This window comes from Anolis sagrei, chromosome 5 (genome assembly GCF_037176765.1).
Source record: "Anolis sagrei isolate rAnoSag1 chromosome 5, rAnoSag1.mat, whole genome shotgun sequence".
NCBI classification, from domain to species: Eukaryota; Metazoa; Chordata; class Lepidosauria; order Squamata; family Dactyloidae; genus Anolis; species Anolis sagrei.
In genome coordinates this window covers 79922215-79941297 of record NC_090025.1, presented here as the reverse complement: position 1 = coordinate 79941297, position 19083 = coordinate 79922215, and the positions used below count along the sequence as shown (strand labels likewise).

General features: G+C 40.0%; 1 protein-coding gene across 3 annotated transcripts in view; it reads left to right on the top strand.

Annotated features, from left to right (window-relative positions):
* The window catches only part of NSUN7 (NOP2/Sun RNA methyltransferase family member 7), a 34718-nt gene extending 16552 nt beyond the window's left edge, over positions 1-18166 (top strand). For all 3 annotated transcript variants that reach the window (XM_060778435.2, XM_067468797.1, XM_060778437.2), the window contains 9 exons: positions 756-886; positions 3076-3228; positions 5845-6028; positions 9337-9547; positions 9775-9918; positions 10816-10917; positions 12363-12480; positions 12772-12895; positions 16713-18166. In XM_060778435.2, coding sequence (XP_060634418.2) covers positions 756-886; positions 3076-3228; positions 5845-6028; positions 9337-9547; positions 9775-9918; positions 10816-10917; positions 12363-12480; positions 12772-12895; positions 16713-17351 — 1806 coding nt within the window. In that variant the 3' untranslated portion in view covers positions 17352-18166. The remainder of the gene's footprint in view (positions 1-755; positions 887-3075; positions 3229-5844; positions 6029-9336; positions 9548-9774; positions 9919-10815; positions 10918-12362; positions 12481-12771; positions 12896-16712) is intronic.
* The last annotated feature ends 917 nt before the right edge of the window (positions 18167-19083 follow it).

Here is a 19083-nt window from a genome sequence, read left to right as displayed (position 1 = left end):
CATATATTTCATTTGCTGCTTGAGTGGGATGTGTATTTTTAATTGGTCTGCAGGAGCCTTAATGACTGTACTCTCTTAGCAAATCTTTAGTTTTTGTCCCAAGGAAGAAATAGTATGTTTATATGATTGTATGCTTCTTTGAAGCCATTTCTCCATTCTTAATACCAGTTTCAAAACATTATTCATGAGGTTTGGAAGGGTTTTAAACCTAAGGTTTAGTGTTTCACTTACTATATTTTGTCTGCTTGACTACTGGTCAAGCAGACAAAAGTAAATAGTTTATGTTAACACTTGAGACAGTGCTACAAACTGGCTATTAAGTTGGCTTTCTTGGTCCATAATACTTGAACTTATATTTAATATTCTCCACTATTTGACAGTCTGTTTTTGATGATCTGATTTTTCAGTCCTTTTCTATTATAACTTGAACCCATGCATTCAAAGTGTGGTCTGATCTTTCCACCTATTTTGTGGTTTCCATGACCTTCCATACCTTCTGTGGCCATGTGCAGCATTTTCTCTCAATTGATACTTTTAAAAAGACCATTCATAATTTCAACAATTTTCACTATTCAACAGTGCTCTGATTCCTAATCTGTGAAATAAACAGAGGATGCCTGTGAATGTCTTATTAATATGAGAGTTCCTTGTCACTTGGTTGAAGGACAATACATAGAAGGTGCAGTGTTACTAGTTTTAGTGCTTTTGTGTTTTTTCTATGTGAAAACTGTTTTGGATGTTTTTGTTTTTTTCAGTCAGATGAATTGACTAGTTTAGTAGTTGTGATGTTATATGATCTCCAAGATCGGAAATTTGAAGCGCGTTGTAATATTGATGACGATGAGCCAATACCAGAAGTCCAAGAAGTTGAGCGTTATTTATGCAGGTAAATGGACAGAAAGTATATGTATTCTTTGGTAACGAGTACTAAAAACTATAAAAAACATAGATGATTTCCTTCTATATCTAACAAGGAATACGTAGTACAAATATGCAGTTGTTTATAGCAAACTATATTGGAGAAAAAAAGCATGATCTAAAATAAATAAATAACCAATTAGCACACGGCCATAGATGCAATTGCACAGTTTTCACAGTTTGCCTGAGAAGTCTTCTCCAATTGGTTCTCAGTGACACTGTTGCTTTGGAAGAGGGGAAGCTATGGCTGATTTTATTGCTAACTGTACTTCTTGCTGCTTATCAGAAAAGTAGGAGCGCCCGGTGGTACAATGGGATAAACCCTTGTGCTGGCAGGACTGCTGACCAACCAGTCAGCAGTTTGAATCCAGGGAGAGTGGGTTGAGCTCCCTCTGTCAGCTCCAGCTCCCCATGTGGGGACACGAGAGAAGCCTCCCACAAGGATACTAAAACATGAAAACATCCGGGCATCCCCTGGGCAATGTCCTTGCAGACGGCTAATCCTCTCACACCAGAAGCAACTTGCAGTTTCTCAAGTTGCTCCTGACACACACACACACACAAATCCCAGGCCTTCCTCTCGGTCCCACCTCCGTCACAAGCATGGTTGGTGGGGACGAGAGAGAGGGCCTTCTCAGTTGTGGTCCCCCGCCTCTGGAACAAGTCTTCGCAAATGACCAGTTCTAACTCAGTCTTATACATTGTCAAATATGGCCTTATTCTTCCTACCAGTTACCCAGATCACTTCCTCTAATCGGCCCCGGAATGAACAGCCACAGACCCGTACCTAATATTATTGCCACCTGCCATAGCATTGCACTTAATTCCCGGCCCCCCTAGAATTTTTGGGCTTGCACAAATCTTGGCCCAGCCTTTTAAATTTTTTAATTGCCTTGAACAGGCAGGATTACTTTCAATATATATGTGTTATGGCGACAATTTTTATGCTTATATTGTTTTGTTAATCTTATGGTTATGTTGTTTTACTTTGTATGTTTTGTGATGTTACCTGGGAACCACTCTGAGTCCCCTTGGGGAGATAGAGCGGTATATAAATAAAGTATTATTATTATTATTATTATTATTATGAATCAGAAAAGTGTTAGTTTTGGACAGAAAAAAGGGCTTTATGGGTATAGTAGTTGCAGTAGGAAGAATGTTTCTTTTGTAGAGATTGAAGTAATGGTCAGCAAAAGAAGACCAACAAGTCTTCATGGCAGTAGTGCAGAGGTAACAATTAATACCTGTATTTCTCTGAAGCCCAAGTAAACAGCTAGGTGGCAGCAAAATGACAACTGTTAGACGTAGAAGTGGCACTAATGAGGGAGATGATGGTGTCACTTTCTTTAGACCTAAGCAGAGAAGCCTGTTCAGATCTGATCAAAAATGAGAGTAATTTTGAGACATTCACATTTATATATAACTAAATAAATGAATTTAGATTTTATATTTAAAGATTTACATTTTAGGGAAACGTAACATTTAAATAAATACTTCAAATATTTTTGATTTTGAAGGCATTTAAAACGTAAATTATTTCAACTTCAAATGCAAAGCTGTGTGGTGTATATATGGAACTATTGCAGAGGGATATACTTCTGAATAGGCAGTAGAACCCCTCTCCACTATACTCAGCCTTGTGAAAAGGGAGAGGAGTATAGAGAAAAAGAAGGGCAATATTAGGACTGTATTTTATTCAGAAATGGAAAAGGGCATACACATTGATCTTAAGAAGAGGCAGTCCATCTTCCTTGCCACAATTCTGTAGTCAGCTGATACTGAGCAAAGTAGTTACTACTAGTTAGTACTTTGCTAGTCATTGGGTGTTACAAAGGCATTGAGAGAACAGCTAAGAATATGAAGAGGAGTCATGGAACAACATTAGATGAAACCCATCATTGGCCTGCTTGAATATTCTTGAAGCAAATTCTTCATTCTTACAGCTAAAGCACATTTTGGTGTAGTGTTATGTTTGCACCAGATTGATCATCGCAACACATTATTCAAATATCAGTTTAAATATGTGTATGTCATGATGCCATGTTCTCTATTAAATTCCAAGGTTAATTTTAGCAAAGGAACAGGAGCTAAAGAAGAAAAAGAATGAGATAACATTCGCAAAAATATTGATCATTCTATTTTTCTTAAAACTTGTAGTTTTAAGACAAAGCTGGCTGCTGCACTAGCAAGATGTAGAATCAAACATGATGCTCTCTCTATCGAACACATTCTTCCAGAAACAATACGGCGACAGGAACAGCGGGCTTCTGTGCTGCCCTTGTATGCATGGGCAAACACACTTAAAGCAAGGTGAGAGCTAGAAGTTTAATGCTTTTGCATATATGTTTCTTCCTATACCTGTCTTACTTAAATATTATGGCAGCTGTCACCTTTGTATAAATGTGTTAGTGGTGAAAGTGGATTCCATGCGTTTTTTCCGGCAGTGTTCACAACACTATCTGGTTAATTTAGGCATAGCGATTAGCATAGGTGACAGATTCAGCTAGTAGTCCAACTTACCTATCCGAATGTATCTCTCCTTATGAACCATCTAGGATACTGTTTCTCAGCCTGGGGGTCGGGACTCTTGTGGGGGTTGGGGGGGTGTCAGAGGGGTCATCAAAGACCAACAGAAAACACAGTATTTTCTATTGGTCATGGGGGTTCTGAGTAGGAAGTTTGGCCCAATTCCATCATTGGTGGGGTTCAGAATGCTCTTTGATTGTAGGTGAACTATAAATCCCAGCAACTATAACTCCCAAATGTCAAGGTCTATTTTCCCCATACTCAACCAGTGTTCACATTTTAGCATATGGAGCATTCGTGACAAGTTTGGTCCAGATCCATCGTTGTTTGAATCTACAGTGCTCTCTGGATGTAGGTGAACTACAACTTCAAAACTCAAGGTCAATGCCCACCAAACCCTGCCAGTATTTTCCGTTGGTCATGGGAGCTGTGTGTGCTAGGATTGGTTCAATTCCATCATTGGTGAAGTTTAGAATGCTCTTTGATTTTAGGTGAACTATAAATCCCAACAACTACAACTCCCAAATGACTAAGTCAATCGCCCACAATCTCACCAGTATTCAAATTTGGGTGTATTGGGAATATGTGCCAAATTTGGTTCAGTGAATGAAAATACATCCTGCATATCAGATATTTACTTTACGAGTCATAACAGTAGCAAAATTACAGTTGTGAAGTAGCAGTGAAAATAATTTTGTGGTTGGGGGTCATCACAACATGAAAAACTGTATTAAGGGGTCTCGGCATTAGGAAGTTTGAGAAACACTGATCTAGGACATTAAGATCTTCTGGGGAGGCCCTGCTCTCGCTCCCACCTTTTTTGCAGATGCGTCTGGCAGGGGACGAGAGACAGGGCCTTCTCAGTGGTGGCCCCTCGACTGTGAAACACCCTGCCTAGAGATATAAGATTGGCTCCCTCCCTCCTGACTTTTCAAAAAAAAAAAGGTGAAAACCTGGCTTTTTGAGCAGGCCTTCCCAAATACGGCATAGCTAAACAGAATTATGGAATGATTTGATAATGCGGTATAATAACGATTTGACATGGAGATGCTCACAATAATGTTTTAAGGCTTTGTATGGTTTTTATATTTTTTTATCATATGCTATTGTTTTTTAACAGAATTTCTTGATTGTTTTTATTTGTTATAATTGTTGAGGCATCGAATTGTTGCTAATTTGTGAACCGCTGAGAGGGGCAGTATATAAATATAGTAAATAAATTAATAATAATAATAGAAATAAATAAATAAATAGTCTGACTTGCCTGTTCCCACCACTGAAACAGATTAATCACTGGCAGGTGCTTTGGCATGTACGACATGCTGTTCTTTCAGAAATATTATTATTATTATTATTATTATTATTATTATTACTAGCCGTCCCCGCCACGCATTGCTGTGGCCCACATGTGTGTTCTGTATGGGAGGTTTGTCCCAATTCTATTGGTGGGGTTCAGAATGCTCTGTGATTGTAGGTGAACTATAAATCCCAGCAACCACAACTCCCAAATGTCAAGATTCTATTTTCCCCAAACTCTACCAGTGTTCACATTTTGGCATATTGAGTATTTGTGTAGAGTTTGGTTCAGATCCATCATTGTTTGAGTCCACAATGATCTCTGGATGGAGGTGAACTACAACTCCAAAACCAAAGGACATTGCCCACCAAACCCTTCCAGTATGTTGTGTTGGTCATGGGAGAACTGTGTGCCAAGTTTGGTTCAATTCCATCGTTGGTGGGGTTCAGAATGCTGTTTGATTGTAGGTGAACTATAAATCCCAACAACTACAACTCCCAAATGACAAAATCAATTTTTTTGAGTGAAGGACATACATTGGGTTGTTAGGTGTCTTGTGTCCAAATTTGGTGTCAATTCGTACAGTGGTTTTTGAGTTCTGTGAATACCACAAACGAACATTACATTTTTATTTATATAGATTATTATTATAATTATTTCTCCTCCCATCTGCCTGATCACTTTCACTGTCTCCATACAAATATATTTTTCTTTCAATTTTTCTCATTCTCTTGGTGACCTTCAAAGCTGTATCCTTGGCCTTCTACTTTTTTCTTATATTTTCCCCCTAATTGAAACCATCACTACTGTAACTGGATTGGCCAGATTTCAGAGCTCAACCCTAAGTTTCCAGTTTTCATATGTATCTCGTCCCTACTTCGTGAATTTTCACTTTTCGCGGGTGGTCCTGGAATGTAATATCCACGATAAGTGAGGAAACGCTGTATATTGAAAAGCTCCCTCACTTGATGTATGAAAACATCTGAGAATTTGTACTGGGGTAATCGCTAACAACAAAAGATGAAACAAACCAAATGAGAATACTTCTCTTTCAGATACACTTTTCATTATTTTGCAGTAACACTTATTTGGTTATGTTACAGCCTGGAAGAAATTCATAGCTCCTTACAGAAAGAAGGATTCACTCAAGTGGAGTCAATCTCCAATTTTGGTGGTTATTCTTATTGCCTGGATATGCACTGTGAGGATGTACTTATCTTCCCCTCGTTTCTTAAAGAACATCTACTTACTCTGGAACTCTTTACTAACCAAAAGCTACTGTTTCAGGTACGTTAAGTTACAGTGGAAATGGATTACAAACATCTGGTTAGGATTTTGTCAACACTCTGCGTATTGCTGGTGTCACATTTCTATCTGGTCTAATTACCTCAAATTCTACATAAGTCTAGCTTGGGTAGTACTTTGAAAAATATTCAGTTTTTCTTTGAACTAATATATAAGTAGCCTTCTAGAAAGCTGCATAATTAGTTCTTATTCATAGCCTATGTATAATAATGAGCTTTGTGTTTTCCTGATTGGCTCATTCCTAGTTCTGGGGTGTATATGTATGTGTGTGGGATGTGAGTTTTGGCTTAACAGGTGACCAGGCTTCTTCTGCAGTGGAAAAGTATGTGTGTTGCATACTGACATGTTTCACAATTGTCAGTATCCATATTGACTAGGCCTGGGTAACAACGCAAAAATTTGTTTCTAAAATCGATTTGTATTTGGGGGGTTTTGCGTTTCGATATTTAAAATAATTACAAAACTTTCCTTTGAAATTTCGTTAATATTAACGAATCGATTCGTTAAGATGGCGGACCCCCCGCGCATGCGCAAATCACCTCTGAAACTTCGTTATGAAGACGGGGGTCGATTCGTTAAGGTGGCAACGAATCGATTCGTTAAAAAAGAAATATTTATCAGAAATATTTAAAAATGGAAAATTAACAATGCTTGCCCTGTTGTGGAGCGAACACAGCCACAGGACAAGGACAAACTCACACACACAGGCACACAAGGGTCTTTTCTTTCTTTAGAATATTTTTTGAATTTTTTTAAGAATAAAAGAAAGATATTTTTCAGAAATATTTAAAAATGCTTGCCCTGTTGTGGAGCGAACGGCAAAGCCTCCCCGCTGCTCCCAGCCCAGGGAATGAATGAATGCAAGCAATGAATGAATGCAAGCCAAGCCTCCCTCCCGAACCTCCCATCTCCTCGCCTTCCCCAGCAATGAGCAATGCGGCCACGTGGAGCCGCTTTTAAAGGGCAGCCCGCCCAATCACAATCAGCCACGGTGCTTGGGAGCGCAGGATTGGCTCCCAGCGCACCCAGCATCCTCCATCCCTAAAACGTCATTTCCGAAACGGGCGGAAGCCCGTAAAAAAGATGGAGGATGCCGTTTCGATATTTAAAAACACTTCCGGGTTTGAAAATATGTTTTGTAATCGTTTTGTAATTGCTAAAAATAACGAATATTTAACGAATTACAAAATTAACGAACGAAACCGCCCAGGCCTAATATTGACGCTTACTTGGAACACGGAGCAATTGTTTGAAGGCACTTATGTAGTGAAATCTAAAAAAAGAATATGGTACACTTTTTTGAAGAAATGTGCTTTATCTGACGATCTGAACCTTAGTTGGCCCCTATAAACTAATTGTGGATGTTTTATGTTAAGATTTTATGTCATTATATAATTTTTGTTTGCTTATGTTTTGTTTAATTTATTGATGTTAGGTTCTAATTGTACTCATATGTGGGCTTATGCAGCATTATTATGTTGGTATTTGGTCATTTTATGGAAGCATTGAATGTTTGCCTTTTTGTATGTCTGAATCCGCCCTGAGTCTCCCCGGGGAGAAAGGGTGGAATATAAATAAAGATGATGATTGATTATTATTATTATTATTTGAAACACAACAAGATGAGTCCACAGCAGATAAGATCACTCTGCTGGCTGTTGTATTGGATCACATGTCAGACACTTCCTTAGGACTGTGTGATGTATCAGCAAATACGTGTGCAGATCCCAGTAAGGTGGCCTTCTGCAGCTGGCAGATGGTAATTTTGACAGCACCGATTGTGTTTAAGTGCAGGCCAAGATCTTTAGGCACTGCACCCAGTGTGCCGATCACCACTGAGGCCACTTTTACTGGCTTGTGCCAGAGTCTTTGCATAACAACAACAATAACAACAATAATAGCTGGATGATCTGGACAGAAAAACAAGAAAACTGATGACAATCCACTATGTATTACACCCGCATAGTGATGTCGACAGACTTTACCTGCCCTGAAAATCAGGAGGCAGACGGCTTCTGCAAGTGAAATAAACGGTAGAAGAAGAGAAACATTCACTGGCAGATTATGTGAAAGGCAGTCAAGAACCAACATTGAGGGAAGTCAACTGCCTAAAGTGCAAAAGACAAAGAGGGAATACCGTAAAAACACAATCCAGAGTAGAAGAGAAAACTGGCAAAAGAAGGCTCTCCATGGACAGTTCCTGGGAAAAAATGAGAGCCAAATTGACATAGAAAAAACATGGCTGTGGCTCACAAATGGAACTCTGAAAAAGGAGATGGAGGGTCTGATTCTGGCAGCCCAAGAACAAGCCATTAGAACCAATGCCATCAAAGCCAGAATTGAAAAGTCGACGACAGATCCCAAATGTAGACTCTGCAAGGAAGTAGATGAAACAATAGCTCACATCCTCAGCTGCTGCAAGAAGATCGCGCAGACAGACTACAAGCAGAGGCATAACACCGTTGCTCGGATGATTCATTGGAACTTGTGCCACAAATACCATCTGCCTGCGACAAAGAACTGGTGGGATCACAAGTCGGAAAGAGAATGAACACGTCAAGCTCCTCTGGGACTTCCAGATTCAGACAGACAAGACTTTTTGAGCATAATACTCCTGACCTCACAATCGTGTTAAAAAACAAAATATGGATTATCGATGTTGCAATCCCAGGTGACAGCAGGATTGCAGGGAACAACTGGAAAAGCTGACACAATATGAGGATTAAAAAATCGAACTGCAAAGACTCTGGCACAAACCAGTTAAGGTGGTCCCAGTGGTGATTGGCACACTGGGTGCAGTGCCTAAAGACCTTGGCCTGCACTTAAACACAATCGGCGTTGACAAAATTACCATCTGCCAGCTACAGAAGGCCACCTTACTGGGATCTGCACATATTATTCGCTGATACATCACACAGTCCTAAACACTTGGGAAGTGTCCGACGTGTGATCCAATTCAACAGCCAGCAGAGTGTCTGCTGTGGACTCATCTTGTTGTGTTTCAAATAATAATAATAATAATAATAATAATAATAATAATAATAATATAATTAACAATAAAATTATTATTATTATTATTATTATTATTATTATTATTATTATTGCCTGTAGATGTTTCCATGTGTAAAGTTGGTGAATGCAGTAATAACTGCATGGTCCCAATGCAAAAACAATTTTCATCTGGAAGTTAGATGTACATTGCTTGGGACGTCTTGTAAAAAAAGACTACTTTTACCACTTCAATAATGTCACCCTTACCTTGTTAGCCAGTGTTGCTCTTTAACTCTTAGGATAAATCCCGGAGCCTTGCTGTACATTCGGTGAAGGCCTTGTTGAACATGGATGATGACATCTTAGTGGCACACATGGGTTCATGGCTCACCGTGGCACACATGTCAGCACTGACAAATCAGCAAACTTCCAAAGTGTTTGTATGCGGTGTGAAGTCAACGGCAAAAGAAGCTGAACTCAAGAGCTTGTTTGCACAGATGGAGTGTAAAAGTAAGAATGTGATAATTTCTTCTTTTCCTTGTATAAAAATAGTTTCTGGCAGAGAACAGATACTCAAGTCACTTCCTAACAGATGCATTTGGAAGATTTAGGAATTAAAAATTGATTTTCTTTCAATGTGCTTTGTAAATTTTATCAGGTTACAAAATATTGAATTTATAGACTGTGTTAGCTTTCCATTGTCTAACCAGAAGAATTTGTTATTCTCTCTGCCTCAGATATTGAACTAATTCGCGAGGATTTTGCAAACATTGAACCCACTGATAACAAGCTGCAGAAAGTAAAAGTAATTTTGCTGCTTCCTCGTTGCTCAGGACTGGGTGTCAGCAACCCAATAGAGTTTATTCTAAATGAACATGAAGGTAAATCAGATTTAATTACTTTACTATGCCTTGTGTTGGCATAAAATAGATTATTATATTAGAACACTGAGTTGATGCTTTGCATATTAAGCTGATGATACCCAAACAATTTTAGACATTTTTCCCACAATGGTGTTATGTTGCATGATGTGTTGTGTCACTGCAGTCTTTAACAAATTTTCTTAACTGTTGCCAATCTTGAATCAGCTATTTTATTTCTTTACTAGCTGTACCCGCCACGCGTTGCTGTGGCCAACCTTCTGTCTTTCTCTCCTTTCCCTCCTTCCTTCACTGAAATTTAATAAACCCAATTAAAAATGCATTTTATAATACACCCTGAAAAGTACAGCCTGAAAAACTCACAGCAACCCAAACCAGAATTGTTTGAATCATGATACTGCCTGCATTAAGAACTTCTTATATCCCCAGTGGCTGTTTCACTATTAACTGTGTGCTGGCATGTAGCCGGGGGGGGGGGGGGGGGGCTTGAGGGGCTTCAGCCCCCCCCCCCCCGAAATTCTCATGGTAGTTCGCGAAAAGGCCTTACTGGTGCATTATTTAAACTGTTTATTCATATCATGATCTGATCACCATACTCAATATATCCCATATGCATGGGGGTATTGGGATAATGATACAAAAGGTTTGCTAGGGTAGACCCTCTTTCACTCAGACTCAGCCCCCCCAAAACCCCCCCTGAAAAAAAACTAACCCCCCCCCCCCCCCGAATCGAAATCCTGGCTACAGGCCTGACTGTGTGTACTACTCTGCAGAGGTCTTACTTCTGTAATTGTGGTATCTAATAATGCATCAACTGCTAGCAAAGAAAAGAGTAACAGAACCCCAATATGTATTATAGTTATTTAGTTCTCTGTTTTCTGTTGATGTTCCTTTTAGATGCAGAATTACTTCGAGATCTCTCTCAAGGATCAGTGGCAGAAGATAAATTGAATATGCTTGCTCAACAACAATTTGAAGAATTAACACATGCAATGCAGTGTAAGCTTGTCTTTACTAAGAATAGAATATGTTAATGAATTCCAACTTTTTAACATTTCTCATTAGTTTGTTATTGACAGTCTACATTTAAGGTTTTTTTAAAAAATGAGTACATAGGAAGGAGCATCACCATCCTTGAATTGTTAACCGAAACTTAAAAGAAAGTGTCTGTGTATGTAATATTTTTTTTTATAAAACACTAGCTGTCCTCTGCCACGCATTGCTGTAGCCCAGTCTGGTGATCTGGAAAATAAAGTAATGAGAAAGTGTTGGTTTCTAATATATGTAATTTCTTTATGCTTGTGGGTAAACAGTATTTCTTCTTGTTTTTTTGCCAGTGTTAATTTAGAGATTGTCTGGTTTGCCTACTCAGGAATATGCAACATATAATTGTCCTTCAGGGGTCTCTTTCAAATCTATGATACTATATCTGTCATATACGTATATATATGTGTGTGTGTGAATCTTATCTATTGATATCTATGGCTGGATGGCTCTTTGTAAGGAGGGCTTTGGTTATGTTTTCTTGCCCTGGTGAATGGAGTTGGACTGGATGGCCTTAAGGCAGCATTGCTCAACCTGGGGGTTGGGACCCCTGAGGGTTGTCAGAAGGGTCGCCAAAGACCATCAGAAAACACAATATTTTCTGTTGGTCATGGGGGTTCGGTGTGGGAAGTTTGGCCCAATTCTATCATCGGTGGGGTTCAGTATGCCCTTTGATTGTAGATGAACTATAAATCCGAGCAACTACAACTCCCAAATATCAAGGTCTATTTCCTCCAAGCTCCATCTGTGTTCATGTTTGGGCATATGGAATATTTGTGCCAAGTGTGGTCCAGACCCATCATTTTGAGTCCATAGTGCTCTCTGGATGTAGGTAAACTATAACTCCAAAACTCAAGGTCAATGCCCATCAAACCCTTCTAGGGTTTTCTGTTGGTCATGGGTGTCCTGTATGCAACGTTTGGTTCAATTCAATCACTGGTGGAGTTCAGAATGCTCTTTGATTGTAGGTGAACTATAAATCCCAGCAACTACAACTCCCAAATGACAAAATCAGTGTTTTTGAGTGAAAGACATACATTGGGTTATTAGGTGTCTTGTGTCCAAATTTGGTGTCCACTCGTCCAGTGGTTTTTGAGTTATGTTAATCCCACAAATGAACATTACATTTTTATTTATATAGACTAGTACATCATATAGCATATGTCTTGCATACATTTTAAAGCAGTGTTGTATGAGCCTTAACTATAACATTTAGTGACTTGTGGCCAAATTTGAATTCCTTGTAGTAATAGTATTTTTCTTAATCAAAGATGTGTAAACAGACGAACTTGTAATGTCTGCAAAATCAATGAATGACTAAAAGTTCAGTTAGGACGTGTGCTTGCACTCGAAATGATTAAGAGATGTATTAATTGTTCCTAACCGTTGAATTCTTGCAGTTACCAAAGCACAAGCTGTTGTCTACTGCACTTGCTCAGTGTATCCAGAAGAAAATGAAGTTGTGGTGAACAAAGCACTGACATCAGGAGCAGAAGGAACCAAAGCCCAGCCTTACAAGTAAAGAACAGAGTTCGATTAATTCTTTCAAAAAATGGATTTTCTCTCATATGCAATGCAAGGCGGTTATGGCTGTGAAAAGGCTGGTGGGAAGCTGCACCCTTCTGTCTAGCCTTCCCATCATCCTTTTTGCTGTCACCATCAGTTTCCCATTAGCCTTTTCAGGGCTACCACTGTCTTTACTTCTTTTGTCCCCATCTTGGCCAACAGGGCCATGATTTGATTAAGTTTTATTACTGTGAAGAAGTCAATCATAACAATTTCAATATTGTGTTCTGATATCCTCTGCAGGCTTTGTCCCCCTGTTCTTCCGTTGTGTTGCAAATCAGAAATAAATTCATCCGAAGCCAACTTTTTCAAACAAGAGCCATCAGATATTTCGAATGGCTGTTTTATAGCTGTTCTAACTCGAGAGGTAAGTTCCAATTTTAAATATAATAATGCATTTTTATCTTTTGCTTTTTATGTATCATTGAATTACACAATGTAACAAAATTCTGTTCCTGGTTTGAAAGTGTTGTTTTTTTTTAGTTGTGTGGTACTTACTTTGAAAATAGGCGTTAGACTCCAGAAACTTCATTTTTGTGGCTGCCACAAACTATGTTGAAGTGGTTGAGGCTCAATGAAATATTCATTGAAAAACTATAGCTAAATGTGCTGCAAGATGTCTTTCAAAACAACGTTTTTGAAGTTTAATAAACTTTTTCCATTTTTTAAATGATAGAACCAATTAGGAAATGACATTTATAACCCAGGAACAAAAATCATGTTCCACAACGTTATATGAACATCAGTACTGTCTTGTATGTACTTTAGTCTTCCTAGACGAAGGATGTAATGCTTTCTCCTGAACGTTCACTGAATGATATGGGAACCTATTTCAGCCTAAGGGTTTAATTCAGTTTCGGGGAGATTTTGGGGAGCTACATTTCAGTGGTAAAAGGAAGAGGGGCTGACCAAGGGCAAGATGGATGGATGGCATCCTTGAAGTGACTGGACTGACCTTGAAGGAGCTGAGGGTGGTGACGGCCGACAGGGAGCTCTGGCGTGGGCTGGTCCATGAGGTCATGAAGAGTCGGAGACGACTGAACGAATGAACAACAACCTTTCAGTGGTGGGCAAGTCAAAAGGCAGAGACAAGAAATGCCAATTTGAAGAAGTCAAACAGGCCCATTAGACCATGGAGGACTAGATCCATCCCAACAGAGGAGACACCCCCCCCCCACCACCACACACACACACACACACACACACACACACTGAGGGCAGTTTTGTAGAGGGCGGCAATACCATCTCTGTCTTTTCGCAATCTCACAACATCTGCTTGGAAGTAACAGTGAAGCCTTGCAGATGGCACTTGTCTGATGGTTTGTCCATGAGGGAAATCAACAGTTACTCCATCTGGGCCACCTTTTGTGCAGGTGACTTTGTATCCAAACCAGTCACCTATCTCTCTTTCAACCATTTACAGTGATTGTGAATGTTGAATGCTAGAACAGTAAGCTACCTAGAACTCCACTTATGCTAGTAGTAAAAAGGTTACTGGATTTCAGATAACTTTGGCCACCCTTTGAATGCTTGAAACTATTTACAAATGGGATGTAGGTAAAGCTTTTAGTATATTTGTTCACATTTAACTCATCCCTGTGGGTTGGGGACATTTCTATGAGCAACAGTGACTTACTATTATTATTAAAATAAGTAGTGACTTATATACAATCACCAGCTTCCAACAGTGGTAAACGAAAAAGATGAATTTCACTCCAAAGCTAACAAATTCACTTGATTAAAAAAACACTGGATTAAAAAAAGGTATAAAACAGAGTAATCTACTTCTTTTATAGCTGTGATTCCAGCGTGTGGTCCGTGGACCACCAATGGTCCGCAAGAATGAAAATATGGTCTGTGGTCTCACCCTTACTACACTGTTGCCTCAAAACCACGCGGCAATGAGAGCGGTTGGTCTCACAAAACCCTCTTATAGTGCTGAAGCAATGGGGATTTCAGGAAGGGAGAAGATGACAACCCACAAAATATTACTACTACCACATCAGCTCTAGATTATAAAATATGGATTTCTGCGGGTGAGCAGATGGTGACTACTGGATGGCATATTTCTGTATCAGAAACTAGAGCTGATGTTGTCTATCCAATGCAATTTTCTGAATCAGTACCCCAAATAACCAAACCAAATATAAAGTTGACCAAAAAATGATTTGTAACCCTTTTGATACTAATGTTGGAGAGTAGTCCCTACTGGCCTATCTCTAACCTCCCCTTCCTGGGCAAGGTTCTAGAGCGAGTGGTTGCCTCCCAACTCCAGGGATTCTTGAATGACACCGATTATCTAGATCCATTGCAGTCTGGTTTTAGACCTGGCCATGGCACTGAGACGGCTTTGGTCGCTTTGGTAGATGACCTCCGAAGAGAACTTGACAGGGGGAGTGTGTCCCTATTGGTTCTCCTGGATATCTCAGCAATTTTCGATACCATCAACCATCCCGGGATGGGTCTTGGGGGCATTGCTTTTGATACCATTGGCTCTCCGGGATAGGTCTTGGGGGCATTGCTTTGCAGTGGCTCCACTCCTTCCTGGAGGGTCGCTCCCAGTTGGTGAAGCTGGAGGATACCTGCTCAGACCCGTCGGACCCGTGGCCTTTGACCTGTGGGGTCCCGCAAGGTTCCATTCTATCCCCCATGCTTTTTAATATCTACATGAAACCACTGGGTGAGGTCATCCGGAGTTTTGGAGTTGGGTGCCATCTGTATGCAGATGACACCCAACTCTACTACTCATTTCCACCAAACTCCAAGGAAGCCCCCCAGATCCTGAACCAGTGTCTGACTGCTGTGATGGACTGGATGAGGGCTAACAGGTTGAAGCTTAATCCAGACAAGACAGAGGTTCTTCTGGTCAGTCATGGGGCCTACCAGGGTATTGGGTGGCAACCTGTGCTCGACGGGGTTACACTCCCCCTGAGGGTGCAGGTCCGTAGCTTAGGGGTCCTCCTGGACTCAAAGCTGTCACTTGATGCTCAGGGATCGGCGGTGGCCGGGAGGGCCTTTGCACAACTTAAATTCGTGCACCAGCTGCAACCATACCTCGTGAAGTCTGACTTGGCCAGCGTGGTCCACGCCTTGGTTACATCCAGATAGGACTATTGCAATGCACTCTACGTGGGACTGCCCTTGAAGATGGCCTGGAAGCTCCAATGGTACAACGGGCGGCGGCCAGGCTCCTTCCTGGAGCAAACTATAGGGAGCATACAACGCCCCTTTTAAAACAGCTTCACTGGCTGCCGATAAGTTGCTGAGCCAAATTCAAGGTGCAGGTTATGACCTATAAAGCCCTAAATGGTTCGGGCCCCGCCTGTCTTTGCGATCGCAGCTCCCTCTATGAACAGGTGCGAACTTTAAGATTTTCCAGGGAGGCCCTCCTTTTGCTCCCACCACCGTCAGAAGCACAGTTGGTGGGGACGAGAGAGAGGGTATTCTCAGTGGTGCCCCCCCCCGCCGCCGCCTCTGGAACACCCTTCCTGGAGAAATAAGACAGGCCCCATCCCTCCCCTCCTTTCGTAAGAGCCTGAAGACCTGGTGGTTTAAACAAACCTTTGAGAACGACTAGTTCTAGCTCTGCCCCAGATACTGTTAAAATTGGCCATATCTTCTTCTACCAATTACCCAGGTCACTCTCTTCTATTAGGCCCTGGAAATGTACAGCCATAGACTACCTAATTTCCTGGGCCCTCTAAAATTGCACTAGCCCGGCCTGGCCTTTTAAACTGCTTTGATCAGGCATGATTATTTTAAATATATGTGCTATTGTGGTTTTAATGCTTATATTGTCTTGTTAATTTTATGTTTATGCCATTTTTCTTGTATGTAGTGTTTATGTTACTTGGAAACCGCTCTGAGTCCCCTTGGGGAGATACAGCGGTATATAAATAAAGTTTTGTTGTTGTTTTAGTCCCTGCTCAAAGTAGTCCCTGCTCAACAAAAGGTTGGGAACCACTGTTTTATAGTAATGTGGACTACAGCAAGGCTAGAACCTCCATATGAAAGGGTTGGATGATCATGGGTAGTAGACCTTACCTGCTGGAGAATGGTATGGTGAGGGACAGTTAACATTTTCTGCAGAACCCAAGTATTCCTTTGTACAATACCTAGCACTAATAGCTCTTTCAGATTGGTGATTTTTACTATTGATAATACATATTTATTTCTCTTAAAAGAGGGATCCGTCTGAGTCGGTGTCAGTGAAAGATGTCTTAGCTCGTGCTGCAGCAAAAGGACTCCTGGAAGGTATTGATTTGGCAAAACCACCCAAAAAAGAAGAGAAGAAGAAAAAGAAACAAAAGGTAACCCAGCCAAAGGCTGCCAGCAAAGAGGCAGTGATACAGTCCAAAATTCAGGAATTCCTGAATCGAGAAATGAAGTCCACCACAGTAAGTCCAGACTCGTCAGTATCTAATATAACAACCACTGTCTCTCAGACTGTGAGCCAGACAAATGGTTCCATAGTTCTGAAGAAAACAGCCAAACCCCACTCAAACCCATCTCTGCCTGTGATGGCAAAGAACAGCCTTACGTCATCCATGCAAAAAGCATTTGAAAGGCAACGAAATATTAGGAAGTCAAAGCCAGAAGATAGAGTCATGATCTTGAAGCCAGTTGAGATTGTCTTGCCTCCAGTAATGATGCCATACTTCAATCCACAAGGAAACAAATCTGAAATTTCATCTAACCACTATTATTACCGTTGGGTTGGAGCAAAACGTGGTATGGTTAGCCCTTCGACATCCAAAAAACTCATCAAGTCAAAAGAACCCTCATCCGCTTCTCCAGCCAAGCATGCTCACCCATGGCTTTGAAGGCTGCCTTTTATACCGAATTCTTTCAGAACTCAAAACCTGGATTTCTGTAATAGTAAAAAACAACAATCCTAAAACCAAGACAAAAGCCTGCCTATTATCACTTAGGTGTGAAATACTCTTCTGTATAAGTGGTAGTGAAAACACGCATCTCTTTTCCTGGCTGTTGTGAGGGTGGCAATGAGGTTGTCCTACAGAGGCTTTATTATGTAATTACTACAATCTAGTTGCAGTAAACTCAGTGCCAAAATACTTAGATTTAAGGTTTACACTATGGGAACTTATTAGGTATAAACTAAAAGGTTTATATATGAATAGCTGGTTGTTTTAGAATACAGCAGAGAGAGATCTTGCCTGAACGCACTTAGATACTGAATTATAAGGCAACCCAATGCAGTTGCAATCAAAAAGAGGACTTTCAAACAAAAAGGTGGATTATTAGTGCTTATTCACTAGGTATTTCACTGAATATTCTTCAAAATTTCAAATATGCCTTTTTTTCTTTCTAAAATGGGTTCCAATCTGCTGAGTAATCTTACAAGACTTTCAGCCTGTTTCAAATTTTCTCTTCCTAAAAATAGGCCTTTTTAAAGCTTGTAAAAACAGTAGCTTTAAGAATAGACCATTGATGCTTTTTGTTGACATCTTCAGAAGTGTGGACAAGAAATATAATTCTGGCTTTCTCTGTATGGCAGCGTGTATGTCATTCTGTTACAGCTAGACATTGAACTTGTCTAGGAAGTCAGTAAAAATATTTGGATTATTATGCGGCATAGAGAAATGGAAACAATACCTATTAAACAATTACTGCTTACTGATTTTCTTAATTGCAGTCTTTTGTTCCCTCTGGCTGATATCCATTATTAACCAATTATGTTTGTCTACATTCACTTATAATATTGGTATTTGAACTGCTTTCATATTACAGTGAAGATAAGACCTCATGCACCCTTCAGAGGTAGAATTATATGTATGTAATGGCAGACATGCATTCATATACGGCTGTCCTTAACGCCAGGTAAGTGTAATATAGGTTACCTAGGAAGCAGATGCTGTCCAGTAGCAGTGGCAGGATGCTAGCCACTGTTTCTCTGTTGCTCGGGTATTCCTCTCCTGAAGGTCAGGGCTGTGTCGGTGTCCCACACTCTTCTTCTTAAGCTATCTGGTATAGAGGACCAACAATATTTTTTCCACAATGTGCCAAGGACAGCGTCATATTTGTGCCCTAGGATTCAGGTGCTTAGATTCTTATGTTAACCCATGTTGGGGTGTTTGAACTATTATTACTCCAGTTTTTGCAGTTTCTGGCTTTTGAACAGCAATTTCCCATTTCATATGGCAAACCACTTTATAACCTCATTTTGAGTTATCAGCTTGCTATAACTGATGGAAAACTACTCAAATAACAGTTTATTCTATCAACGCCCCACCAATAAAAGTAGCATCTCCAAATTAGCATAATCATGCCATCCCTTCCTCATGAAATTATTAAAAATATGGTCCATGTATTGTGGTTATAGTCATATTCAAAATTCTTGACATTTATTTATTTATTTATTATTTACTTACAACATTTCACTCTGGGCCAGAGTGAAGAGAGAGGGGGCCAGGGGACAGTTCCACCTTGTCTCCTGTGCTATTCTAATAATATAATATATTATAATATATATACATATAATATTTATAATATTATAATGTAATGCAATATAATAATAATACGATATTATAAATA